Source organism: Podarcis pityusensis (assembly GCF_964106645.2).
Source record: "Podarcis pityusensis genome assembly, chromosome: 8".
NCBI lineage: Eukaryota > Metazoa > Chordata > Lepidosauria > Squamata > Lacertidae > Podarcis > Podarcis pityusensis.
Genome location: NC_138033.1, coordinates 14,018,471 through 14,032,001, shown reverse-complemented (window position 1 = coordinate 14,032,001; position 13,531 = coordinate 14,018,471). Strand labels below are relative to the sequence as shown.

Here is a 13,531-nt window from a genome sequence, read left to right as displayed (position 1 = left end):
TTAGGGTCATCTAGTCCAACCCCCTGCAACTCAGGAGTTTCCTTACAGGATATGTACAATGCAGACACATTCAGCAACATTTGCTTATGGGGAGGGGTGAGCTAAAATGAAACGTGCAAGAATTGTCTCTGTATGTGTGATATCTGGAGGGCTGGACCTTCCCCAGCCCATAACTAAGAGCAGCTAGGGGGAATTTTGCAAAAAATGTTTTCTAAAAAAAAACCAATTACAGAATAAATCAGGCAAATGTGCTTTCATTCAAGTTGCAGAATCCAGCTTTTCCTTGTTGCAGAAGGAAAAAAAAACACGGAATAAATCAGGCAAATGTGCTCGCATTCCGGTTGCAGAATTCAGCTGTTTCATGTAGCAGAACTTGGCTGAACTTTTGCAAAGAGTGCACATCCAGCCCTGCCCACTGTCGACTCTGCAAACCCACGCTCTACTACAAAAGGAACAGCTCACTCCTGAGAGAAAGAATTCCTCTTCAAGACAAGCATCGGGTGAAATCTCTGTCTCCCATGAATCATTACACCCTGCAGCTTTAGGAGAGCAATTGGATTTTTTCTTTCTTTTTATTGATGCCTCGCCTTGCTTCCACAGAACTCTTCATTAGAGGGCTTCCTGCCTTTCCTGGTGCGTCAATTGGCCGCTGTTATCTCGGTCTACAAGCAGAGCTTCCCAAACACACACCAGCCTCTGTGTTCCCCCCTCTTCCACGCAAAATGAAGTAAACATATCACCGAGTTCCCCTTTTCATCAGGAGCTAATCTTTGTCTTGGCCAGAGACCAAGGTCTTAGCCAGGCGAGGAAGACAAGCAGCAACCAAGAAGTCTCCAGTTTCATGCACAAGGACACCAACGAAGGACCATAGAAGACCAGAGTCCTGCAACCTCTGACAGGTAAGGGTTGGGTCCAAGATGCTTCATCTCCTTGGACATTGTCCTGCTAGAGCTTACATTTTCAGATCAGATGGAAGCTAGTGTGAGGGAAAACACATCACAATGGTCTTTCTCGTCTCTGCGGCTGTTCCAGTTGTTTTGGTCTTTTGAAGCAAGGTAAATGTGCTTTTATCGTCCATCTGGCGAGATTGTTTCTTCCCTGCATAGATTGCACCTCTGTTGTGGTCTGTGGCCACCAACATTGTGCTGTGTCTGCATTGTGGTTTGCATCGCAATGTGTGTCATATTGGCATCCCAATGTGATTTAGGTGTGTGGCCTCAGCGGTGTGCTTAGGATGGAGTGTTTGCCTCTCACTTTCCCTGTATGTGGTTCATACTTTCGTGTAGAGAAAGCTCAGCTGAGTGGAGGCAGCAACAAGGTCCGGGGTTCCAATCCTGCCATTCCCAATTAAAAACAACCTCATATGGCGGAACTGGGAAGGATCTGTGCCAGAGACAGAGGGGAGCCATAGGCTGAATGAACACCATATATTTAAAGCACCGCACCACCAAAGAATCCTGGGAATTGTAGTGTTTGAAGGGTGCTGAGAATTCTAGCTCTGTCAGGGTTAAACTACAGCTTCCAGGGCTACTGGGGAGGTGCTTTAAATGTACTTTAAATGTATGATGTGTACGCAGCCTAAGTCAATCAAAGCAGATGGATATTTCCCACTACTCTAGCAACAGAGGCACTCCCTTTTTCTGGGAAAAGAAAGATACCATTTGGCAAGGTGAGACAGACACTTCAGGTGGCAGATTTTTTTCCTCCACTTTTCTTCCTGAGGCCCCTCCCTCCCAGTCATTTCCCTCTGTTATCACGAGTTCTCCACATTTCCACATCAGTATGTGATTAAAACAAAAAACTTCTAAAAATCCAACAGCGTTTTAGTGTGAATCTCACTCAATAGACACTTTCCCCCCCTAACAAAGTCATTTTGCCTACTATAATGGATTTTGGTATTTGGTGTTCATTAATCTCTGCATTTGCACACACACCCTTATCCTAGCATATGCATTTCTGTACGCATTACTTGCCTGAAAAACTGCATTGCAAAATTCAGATAAATTTCAAAGGATGGTAGTGTTTGGGTTTGTATGTTGTTTATGAAAATGCAGATTAGGTAGGCTCATCTTGAAATGTGAGCTGAATTGGTTTTCTGGGTGAGGACGTAAATTCAGTTCACATTTACAGGCAAATTGTATCAAATTTGCACATTGTGAAACAATACGAAAAACAAAATGCAGCTCTCCTTCTAGATACGCACTTATATGAATTTTGCTATGCAGTTTTTCAGCCAAGTAATGTGTACAGAAATTACCCGCTCTAGATCGCACAGCTAATTCTCCCCTGGTCTCCTCGCTGGCCCAAATAGGACTAATTTAGTCAGCTAGCCCTGGTGATCATCTAATGTTTATTGGATGGATTTCCCCCCTAAATTGATTTTTGAATTCTGAATTTATTGTTATTCACGTTTTATACTGTATTTTATGCTGTTTTTTGTTGCATCAATTAAGCGTTTTAAATTTGTTGTTAGCCACCCTGAGCCCGGTTTTCTGAACTGGGAAGGGCGGGGTATAAATAAAAATTTTATTTATTATTATTATTATTATTACAAAGGCCATGCAACATAGCAAGTGAGAGGAAGGGAGAGAAGTCTCTCATCAAACTTCCTTTTCTGGTTCTGGGGTTTGCTGCTTTTTGGGGTATTGGACTGCATGCAGTCCCTGGGAAATGCAGAAGCCCTTCAGATGATGGAGGGCTGTGGGCAGGGGAGGGGAGACCTTCCTCCTTCTTGCCATGATTTGTTCCTGCTCCTCAAAGTTCCTACCTAATGCAGAGAGGGGTTGAGGAATTGGCAAGGGGGGGGGGGCAATTTGAAGAAATGAATCTGAGGTGTGGGCTGCATTTTGATTGGCTTTCATAGCTTGACAGGCAAGCTTGAATCCGTGAAGAGTTCACTCAGCATTCGTTCGCAAGGATAATTCTTTCTTTCTTTCTGCTTCTCTCTTCTCTTTTTCCATTTTTTTTAAATAATAAAAAACATTTTTAAAAAGTCTCTTTCTCAAGTTACCTACAGCAGGGGCAGCTAATCTGTGGCCCTGCAGATGTTGCTGGGGCACAAGTCCTCTCCTTTCGAGGTTCACATACCTGCCTCAGGAACACCTGACTTCCCATTTCTCTCTCTTTTCAAAGGTTCCATCATGGACGTCAACGCCACTGCCCTGTGGCCTACCAGTGTCTCCTTGCAGCTGCCTTCCAAAGCTAGAAGCGAAGAGAGCAAAATAATGGACGCGATCCAGATCTTCTTCTACAGCGTGGTTTTCCTGCTTGGCTCCCTCGGCAACGGGACCGTGATCTGGATCACAGGGCGCCAGGTCTTACGTACTGTCAATTGTGTTTGGTTCTTCCACCTTGCCTTGGCCGACTTCCTGTTCTCAGTCAGCCGGATAGTGCCGCTGCTGAAGAACGCCTTCTACGAGGGGTGGCCCTTTGGGAGCTTCCTGTGCCAAGCCAACAGCTTCATCAAGTACCTCAACATGTTCTGCAGCGTCTTCCTCCTGGCTGCTATCAGCTTGGACCGAGCAGTTTCCGTGTCCTACCCGGTGTGGTTCAAAAACCACCGGGGGCCCCGCATGGCGTGGCTGGCTGCTGCTGGGGCCTGGTTTGTGGCTACTGCCGCAAGCCTCCCCTTCTATCTTTACCGAAGAGTGGTAGCAGAGAAAGGGAGCACCAAGTGTTCCCTCGCCCTGGGGGACCAGGTTTCAGTGAAGTGGGCCTTGTATCTTCTGAGGTTGGTCTGTGGGTTCCTGGCTCCCTTTGCCATCATTGTGGTCTGCTATGGGATCATCACGGTGAAATTGAGGAAGCGACAGACCACCTTTCGCTCCAACAAACCCTTCAAGGTCATCTTGGCTATTGTGGTCACCTTCTTTCTCTGCTGGGCACCATACCACATATTCCTCATCCTCAAGCTGGTGGGAGTGAAGGGTCAAGGGATGTCCATTGGCCTTCCCCTCACATCCTCTCTGGCCTACCTCAACAGCTGTGCCAACCCCATCCTTTACTTCTTCCTGGGCCTGGACTTCCGCAGGAAGCTCGGCCGTTTCAACTTGGCTGGGGCTTTCAGGAGAACTTTGCTCGAAGAGAGCGGCTACTCCTTCAGAAGGCCTAGCAGGTACCAGAAGGAAGCTGCTTCATCCGTCGCTGAGCCGGTCCAATCCACGGTGGTTGATAGAGTGTTGTGAGCAAATTCAAGGTTCTGGAGACTTGTTGGCTTGTGAGGTCCATGAGTCATCATTTGCTGAAACAGTATTAATCCATCACATTCCTTACCAAATCAAATTTTGGACTGCCCGTTTCTGCCCCCAAATTGCGGAGTAGAATGAAATTTAATCTTGTGGTACACAGTGATGTTTTCTGAACACTTTCAACTGGGGATAGCAGGTGTGAGGTTCATGGCAGATCCATTTCTTTATCCAGGTCAGGTTTTTCATAATGTCCTGGACTAAGCACAGATAAGTCCACCCCAGGATTTATACTAGACTGACAGGGCAAGGGCAGTTCTGGAAAGAAGAATGAGAGTGCACCCTGGGGCAAGGAAGGAACTCTAGAATAAATCCCTATACCTACTAAGCTTAGTCTGAATGCTGATTCTTACAGTCTCAGGTCTCTGAACATAACTTGTGTGTGTGGTTGTTTGTGGTCTTTTGCCCTATCATTGGGTCTGAAAGCAAACGTGGAGTCACTTGAGGGACAAACAGAGCTCTGCTTTTGAGAACCAGGCTCTGGAAATGGATTGAGGACAAATTTCCAAAGTTCAGCTTAGCAAAGCTGGAAAACCAAGAAAACCTTAAAAACCTGGGGAGAATGTTTGCATGATATTGCAGACTCCCCCCCCCCTTCCCTGAGCAGTGAGACTATCCAGGGAACCAGGGCTTCCTGGGTTTAGGTGAGTCAGCATTGGAGACTTAAGGTGTTTTTGCAATAGATGCCTGCAACAACAGCCCTGCAGAATCAAAAAGTTGGAAGACCTGCTCTGGTTGACAGAAGCGCATGTGGTCTGAAGCTGCAGTCTGAAGTAGGGCGGTGTCTACCTACCCCTGAAGGATGCTTAGAACTTCTGCTGGCATCTGGATTTTTTGAACAGCACCTCGCTCCTCTTCTCTCCTCCGTGCCATGTTGCTAAGCAGGTTTAAAGTACAGTTGCTTCAGAGGGGGGTGATTTAAAAATGTACCTGTGATGGTGCAAAAATTTATTAAATACAGTCATCAAACAGGCTTCCTAATCCTGGGATTGTAGAAGTTGCTCAAAAGAGACACACCTCTCCCGAGGATTAAGCGACGGCTTTGCTCAAGGTTTCCTAGCGCACAAAACACGTTATTCATCCAGCTTCCCCAGCCCAAATGAGAGACAGGCAGTCTTAATCATGCAGGCTCTGTTTCTGAGCTGTTTTGTTGTAGGTGTTGCTGTCTCAAGGAGTGCTGCTGGGTCACATCTAATCCAGCATTTTGTTCTCACAGTGGCCATCCGGATGCCTATTAAGGAAAGCCTGCAACAAGGATGCAAGGACAGTAGCCCTAGTCCACCATAGTTTCACAGTGATATATAGGTAGTATAACCTAGCTCCAATATAACCACCATGTCTAGAAACCTATTTGACCGTCTTAATTGCTTACTGAAGCTACCCAGCTGGTGGCTGGGTACCCACCACACCTTTTGTCAGAAAATTCCATATTTTAACTATGCGCTATATATGAAGGAGCTTCCTTTAGTCTGTCCTGAATCTCCCAACATTCAGCTTCATTGGACAGGCCTGGGTTCAAGTCCCACAGCAATGGGCTACTGGAGAGAGAAAACTAGTCAAGTGACCAGGGCCACCTTCACACCAAGCCAGATGATACCACCTTAAACAGTAATGGCTTCCCCCAAAGAATTATGAGAGCTGGAAATTGTTAAGGGTGCTGAGAGTTGCTTGGAGGAACCTAGTCCCCTCTCAGAACTACCAATTCTCAAGCACAGTTTAACATTCAATCCCACTTCACAGAGAACTCTGGGGATCGAAGTTCTGTGAGAAGAGACTTGGGGACCTTAACAAACTACAGCTCTCATAATGCTTTGGGGAGTTCATAACTGCTTAAAGTGGTATCATAGTGCTTTAATTTGGTGTGAATGCGGCCTATGACTAAACCAGGCATAGGCAAACTCTGCCCTCCAGATGTTTTGGGACTACAATTCCCATCATCCCTAACCACTGGTCCTGCTAGCTAGGGATCATGGGAGTTGTAGGCCAAAAACATCTGGAGGGCCGAGTCTGCCTATGCCTGGACTAAACCATCCCCATTTCTCGGCACTATATGTAGGTGGTGACATTTTATGTGCTGGGTATATGCATTTCACTGAATATTCTTCAGAGGTGGATGAAAATTCTTCGACAGTTCAGGGAAAATACATTTTTCACCTCCCCAACCTTTCGGAATGTTGAAGGAAGCTCTTTTGCTGGCTCATATTGGGGGATGAAGGGAGTTGTGATCGAAGAGAGGGCAGGAGGGAGAAGGGGCAAAGTCTGTTGAGCGAAAGCAAATTGCCTATAAACGAGGCTGTTTGGGGTCAGTTAAAGATGTGACTGAGCCAAAGGGGGTTTGCAGGCCCTCTGTGCAGTGCTGTGCAAGGGCCAACAATCAGCTGTTTGTCAGGGCTTGCGACATGCCATCTGTGGACCTTGCAAACAGTGACAATCAGCTGATTGCTGAGGCTTGCACAGTGACATGTGTGGTGTTTCACAAGCTGCAGCATCATCCGCATGGGCAGGAAAAAGGCATCACTGAGACACCTGGCAATTGAGAGGTATGAGAGGAGCCATGGGAGGCAGAGACACTCACAGGAATGTGGGAAGCTGTCTTATAAACTGCTTTGGGGTTCTTTTTCAAGAGGCGTACTACTTTTATGAAATAAATAAATACTGAATAAGGCCGTTGGTCCATCCAGCTCAGTACTGCTGCCACTCCAACACTTAGGAAGGCGTTTCTCCCACTCCTACCTGGAGATTGGACCTTGTACATGCAAAGTTGATGCTCTGCCACTGAGCTACGCTCCTTCCTCAGCTGCTGCTGCTCCTTCTCCTTGTCACTGTGCTTGAAGAAAGCAGCTGACCAGGCACCAGAAAAGACTGAAGAGGAGCAAAACTAGCAGCCCACTGTTGGGGAGAGGGCCTGGGCAGGTGTCTCATAATTCACTTGTGCACGGCAGATACGTAGTCATGGGAACAACTGGATATTCCATATAAAGTAAAGCTAAAGGGACCCCTGACCATTAGGTCCAGTCGTGACCGACTCTGGGGTTGTGGCGCTCATCTCGCTTTATTGGCTGAGAGAGCCGACGTACAGCTTCCGGGTCATGTGGCCAGCATGACTAAGCCGCTTATGGCAAACCAGAGCAGCGCACGGAAACGCCGTTTACCTTCCACCGGAGCGGTACCTATTTATCTACTTGCACTTTGATGTGCTTTCGAACTGCTAGGTTGGCAGGAGCAGGGACCGAGCAACGGAAGCTCACCCTGTCGCGGGGATTCAAACCGCCAACCTTCTAATCGGCAAGTCCTAGGCCCTGTGGTTTAACCCACAGCGCCTAGTAGGTACCAAAATAGGCTCTAGCTAGTGCCTGGTGTACTTCCAGGCAGATGCAGGAGGAGAGCAGGATTCGACACAGAGAAGTTTGCAGGGAGAGGGAGGCTGGGCAACTTAATTATCACGAGTGAAACCTTCTTATTGCAGGAGGGAATAACTTGAGTGACATTCAGATCTGTTTCCACTTTAAAGGTTGACATAATAAATAGCCCAGAGTTTTATACATGGTTGCCCCTTTAAGCAGTGTCCCAGGTATTCCAACAAAAGAAAGAAAGACCAAAGCACACAATAAATACTAGGAGGTCTATACAGCGTGGGCAAGATGCCTTGCTTTTCCGCATAGGGGGTGCAGCAGAATTTTACCCCCCAAACACACATATTAAGAACCTCTTCCACAATCCAGTCAAACCCACGTGAACGTAGTGTGACAAAAACACTACTGGGGTGGGGTGGAAAAGCCACATGGTTGATCGAGTCTAAACAAGTAGCAATGATGGAAATAAGATGTACTCCTAAGGGTTACAACCAGAACCAAATCTCAGCTGGTTGGGGCTAGTGCAAGCCATGACTTCTACAAAACCAGCAGGAGTCTACTTGTGACTCATGGAACGTCCAGCCAACTCATAAAATCCACATGAAGTCCAGATGATTTGCTTTGTTCGGCAGGAGCTACAAGTTCCAGAGAAGTTGGTTTTTATCCTTCGGAATGGAAGTCACTTTTATTTATAGAAGAATTTCCATCTGCCAAGACATTGTCCTAAGTCTTTTCTGATAGAGGGGATACTCAGAACTCTCTTTTGAGCTGATCCATTAAAAAACAAACAACAGTATTCAGGCAATTTGTATGAACAAAACAGGCACAGCCAACCATTCTTATTGACTGATTACCCTGTTATAAGGTACTTGGATTCCACCCTGTTGTTCCAAAGATCAGATAGGCCACACAGCCTTCTGACCGAACATGAAAACACTTGGCCTCTCCTGTCTTGCTATCAGTCTCTGTATTGGGGAGGAGCCATATTTTACAGTAGAGGAGTCCTCCTTGGAAAGAAGTGCCAGGCCCCATACTCAAGCATGGGGAGCCACGTGTCCACAGCAATCACAGCCCATCAGTAGCGAACGTTCTCCTCTGCTGCTGTGACAATCGCATCCATCCAGATACGCATCGCCTCCGGGCTGGGTGCCACCATGCAGAAAAGGCGGTCGTAAGTCTTGACGCAGAAGGTCATCTTGGGGCTGGGGCTCTGGCAGAGAGGAGAGTCGAAAAAACAATGGAAACACAAAACTTTCTCATGATGCGCTTTTTCGAAATCCAACCCTTCCTCCTCCAAGGACCTCAAGGCAGGGCATGTGGTCTCTTTCAACACCTCCCTACCCCCACTTTCATTTTATCCTCATTGCCATTTTGTGGGGTAGCGCTAGGCTCAATTACAGCAGAGCAGCTTTGCAAAGCAACCACATCTCAGTGGTTAGAGCAGATGCATTGCACAAACCCAATTTCTGTAGCTCCATAAAAAAATGGATCTAATATATTTGCATTTGTTAATATCATCCACTCTTTAAGCCATACTAGGCATGCTGCCTCATAATACAATTTGAGGTCTGGTAGTGCAAACCCTCCTCTTTCTTTTATTTCCGTTATCCGTTATTATCCTTGGTTTTTGGCCCTGCCATATAAATCTTGCCAAATCTCTCTGCCATTCTTTAAAGCAATTTAGTCCACTTATTACTGGGATTGTTTGAAAAAGAAACAACATTTTCGATAGCACAGTCATCTTTACTGTAGCTATCCTTCCCCATAATGATAAATTTAGCCTACTCCAGATTACACTGGGGTAGATAAGGGGCAGAGAACTGAAAGTGGCTCACCTAGCCTCTCTTATTTCACCCCGGGATTCTCCCTAGGTCACCCTCACCCCCATTTGCCCTGCTTCACACTGTCCTTGGGTGGTTTTTGCTTAGCTGGAATGTGTCCATTTGTTTGGTTATTTGTTTATTATCCTGCCCAAAGGAACCTAGGGTGGCAAAGGACAACTCTTCCCAGTTTACAAACCTTCACCCCCAGATCTACACTCCTCAATGACCCCTGCTCCGTGACTTCCTGACATGCTTTTGGCCGCCATTTGCCTGAATAGAGAGAGGCCACCGGCCATTTGCTTGAATGGAGAGAGGCCAGCGGCTACTGTATGCAAAGGTTAAGGGTCACATCTGCGGCTCCACACACTTTTGCCCCCCTGGTCCTGCCCAACGCTGGCATATGGGCCACAGAATTTTGCCCGTGATGGAACTTAGTAACATAAGAACCATTAGCCCATGTGGTCCGGCATCCTGTTCTCACAGGGGCCAGCCAGATTCCCCCAAGCACAAAAACACTCTCCCCTCCTGCTGTTTCCAGAAGTGTTACTGCCTCCAAATGGCTAGTAAAGCCATCAATAGCCCTCTCTTCCACGAATTTGTCTAATCCCCTTTTAAAGCCATCGGAGCTGGTGGCTATTGCTGCTTCCTGTGGCAACTAGTTCCAACTATGCTCTGCATCAGGGGATTTCATGGTGAAGAGAGTTTTAAGGGGGGGGTCTGTGCTTTTGGGTACCTTGAAAGCACTGCGGAGGTGGTCGTAGTACACCTCTTCGATGGCCTGGAAGTAAATGACGCCTTTAAGCTTGGTCTCCTCTTTGTCTGCAACGAGAAAGAAGCAGAGGGGCACATTAGGAAGCTGAGAGTGGCAGGGGAAATACCAAACAGAGGATAGGCATGAATTTCTCAGGTGTATCACATTGACCCCTCCACAACACAAGCATAGAGGCATTCTCTAAGGGAATATCAGACATTCCAGGATTGGGTGCCAGCTGCAATTCCTTAGGGAAAATAGTACTGGGTTGCAGATTGCAAAACTTTAATGTCTTCATTTTTATTTTTTTATTTTAAAGAGAGTTTCTAGTCCTTATGGATGTGAAACAAGTGAATGGCTATGGCTTAAGAGAGGAAGCCTGGTGAAATTTAAGAGCCTGAGAGGGAGATGAATATGCTTTCCAGTAGATTTCATTTTTGTTAGCAACTTGCTTTCCCCATGGATGATGATGATTTTCATTTTTTATACTTATATGCAAATTCTCACATCCAAATAAGAAATATGCAAACAGACTTGATTTGTATGTTCTACACATACCAGCGGTTTGAGCTTCAATCGGCATGGGGAGATTAATGCTGTGGACAGACTTTCAAGATCAAAGGAAGGTGCTTTGTTGCAATAAATGGATGCTTCTGCCACCCCACCCCACCCTGCAACACAAATTGCGCAGGATCTGGATCAGTGCTGTGGCAGAGTCAAAGGGGTAAAGCCCACCCCAAGGTCCTGATCCAGTTTGGAGCCATGCACTGTCAATTTCTGAAAGAAGAAAAGGCTGCTCGTATGATTAACGCCACATGCAGTTTGGCTCTAAGTCTGCCCATTGAGACTTAAACTTGCTGCACTGGCTGGCAACAGCTCTCTTTCCTATTTCTGCTGCCTGAGACCCCTTTGACTGGAGAAGCCAGGGAGGAGTTCAACCAAGGACCTTCTGCAGGCAGAGCAACTGTACTCCAACAGTACATAGCTTTCAGAACTGGGGGAGCCAAGAGCCATCACGAGCAGCAGGTTCCGATAACAGATGAGCACACCCCCCCCACCCAAGTAGCTAATTGGGGGATAAGCAGGCTCACCCTACTGTAATCAAAACCCCAAATTACCCCATCCTCTAAAGGTGCCAGTCTTTTAAATCTCAACAACAAACCTATGATTACATGAAACATACTCAGTAAACACACAAGATGTAACCGGCTGTACTTTTGAATAAATAAGGTATACTATTCATTTCAACGGAAGTCTCATAAAGTTCAACAAAAAAAAGCAGAAGACCCAGTGGATCAGTTCATTCTCTAGTCAGTTCATGCATAAGGTCCATACAGGTATAAGTGTCTATTCCACCTGTCTGTTCATAAGGTAAAGGTAAAGGTATCCCTGCCCATACGGGCCAGTCGTGTCCGACTCTAGGGTTGCGTGCTCATCTCGCTCTAGAGGCCGTGAGCCGGCGCCGTCCGAAGACACTTCCGGGTCAGGTGGCCAGCGTGACGAAGCTGCAGCTGGTGAGCCAGCACCAGCGCAGCACACAGAAAAGCCGTTTACCTTCCCGCTAGAAAGTGGTACCTATTTATCTACTTGCACTTAAGAGTGCTTTCGAACTGCTAGGTGGGCAGGAGCTGGGACCGAACAACAGCAGCTCACCCCGCCGCGGGGATTCGAACCGCCGACCATACGATCGGCAAGTCCTAGGGGCTGAGGTTTTACCCACAGCGCCACCCACGTCCCCAGTTCATAGAGTCCAATAATCCACATGAAGGGCAATATTACAGGATAGTGGATCTTATAGTATAGTAGTGGTTATATATGATGAAGAAGAAGAAGAAGAGTTTGGATTTGATATCCCGCCTTTCACTCCCTTTAAGGAGTCTCAAAGCGGCTAACATTCTCCTTTCCCTTCCTCCCCCACAACAAACACTCTGTGAGGTGAGTGGGGCTGAGAGACTTCAAAGAAGTGTGACTAGCCCAAGGTCACCCCGCAGCTGCATGTGGAGGAGCGGAGACGCGAACCCGGTTCCCCAGATTACGAGACTACCACTCTTAACCACTACACCACACTGGCTCTGTTCTACTGATGGATGGTGAAACAACGCTAATATTCCGGAAATCCTTGCCTTAGACTCTGTGAAAGGATTCTGTGGAACTGTAACAAAAGCTCTTCTGCTTTTTTCGTTGAACTTTATGAGACTTCCGTTGAAATCTACAATTTGATGCAATGAATAGTATACCTTATTCATTCAAAAGTACAGCCGGTTACGTCTTGTGTGTTTATTGAGTCTTTTAAACCTCTGCATGCAAATGAAATAAAGGTAAAGGGACCCCCGATCGTTAGGTCCAGTCACGGACGACTCTGGGGTTGCGCGCTCATCTCGCTCTATAGGCCGAGGGAGCCGGCGTTTGTCTGGGTCATGTGGCCAGCATGACTAAGCCGTTTCTGGCAAACCAGAGCAGCGCACGGAAACGCCGTTTACCTTCCCGCCGGGGTGGTACCTATTTATCTACTTGCACTTTGACATGCTTTCAAACTGCTAGATTCGCAACAGCATGCATGTTTGGGAGTTTTGCTCCCAGGTGAGAAAGCCTTTCTTCCACCCCACCCCACCCAAGCCATAAAAAGTGGGAGCAACCTCACAGGACCAGCCTGTTGGATCAGGCCACTGTGAGAACAGGATGCTGATCTAGGTGGGCTTCTGGCATGATCCAGCAATGCTTCCCTTGCATTTTTTACATGGCGGTCGGTTGTGGACTCTCCTTCTCACCTGCATAGTAAGCCAGGACACGTTTCTGACGGTCAAAGGTGAACCACCGCTTCTTCCAGGTCTTGATCCTGCCACCCATCTTGACCAGGTATCCTTTGCAGGACTTGTTGGTCACCCGCACCTGGGAGCAGGTGTCCACGCTGTGCCCCGATGCCTCCAGGTGTTTGCGCAGGTCAAATGTGGCTGGTTTTTGCTCCTGGATCTCAGCTGGGTTAGGATCCTGCAGGACAGCAAGCATGGCAAGGGTTAAATTTGGAAGTGGGGTTTTTTTTGGGGGGGGTGCGTTCGGAGCAGCCTATACTCTGCGACTGCACCATGTAAGCACAAGAAGCCAAACCGGGCACAGAATTCAGTTTCCTAAGGTTCTCGGCTTTATGCTTTCGCCAAAGCAAGTTTCTAGTCCTTATGGAGGCAAAGAGAAGCTTGAAATGCATGTGAGCAAAGGTTGACTGTAAGTATCTGATCTGGTCACTGCGGGAAACCGGCTAGATGGACTTTTGGCAGAGCTGTTCTTGCAATCTTATAATGAAGCCTCACGTTCTCAGGCTAGTGGGTGGGAGCTGAGCAGAATTTGCATTTGAAGCTGGACTGC

The 13,531-nt window shown here is 47.2% G+C and overlaps 2 protein-coding genes across 5 annotated transcripts in view; one reads left to right on the top strand and one right to left on the bottom strand.

Annotated features, from left to right (window-relative positions):
• The first annotated feature begins 382 nt into the window (after positions 1-382).
• Positions 383-4,572, top strand: LOC308484304 (chemerin-like receptor 1). Its single transcript, XM_081019123.1, has 2 exons — positions 383-899; positions 3,133-4,572. Exon 2 carries the CDS (start codon positions 3,141-3,143, stop codon positions 4,182-4,184), a length of 1,044 nt encoding a protein of 347 aa, XP_080875249.1. The 5' UTR covers positions 383-899; positions 3,133-3,140; the 3' UTR covers positions 4,185-4,572.
• A 3,159-nt stretch (positions 4,573-7,731) lies between these two features.
• The window catches only part of PHLDB3 (pleckstrin homology like domain family B member 3), a 39,689-nt gene continuing 33,889 nt past the window's right edge, over positions 7,732-13,531 (bottom strand). For all 4 annotated transcript variants that reach the window (XM_081018865.1, XM_081018862.1, XM_081018864.1 and 1 more), the window contains 3 exons: positions 12,940-13,159; positions 10,154-10,239; positions 7,732-8,807 (listed from right to left, as the gene is read on the bottom strand). In XM_081018865.1, the coding sequence (XP_080874991.1) occupies positions 8,673-8,807; positions 10,154-10,239; positions 12,940-13,159 (441 nt within the window). In that variant the 3' untranslated portion in view covers positions 7,732-8,672. The remainder of the gene's footprint in view (positions 8,808-10,153; positions 10,240-12,939; positions 13,160-13,531) is intronic.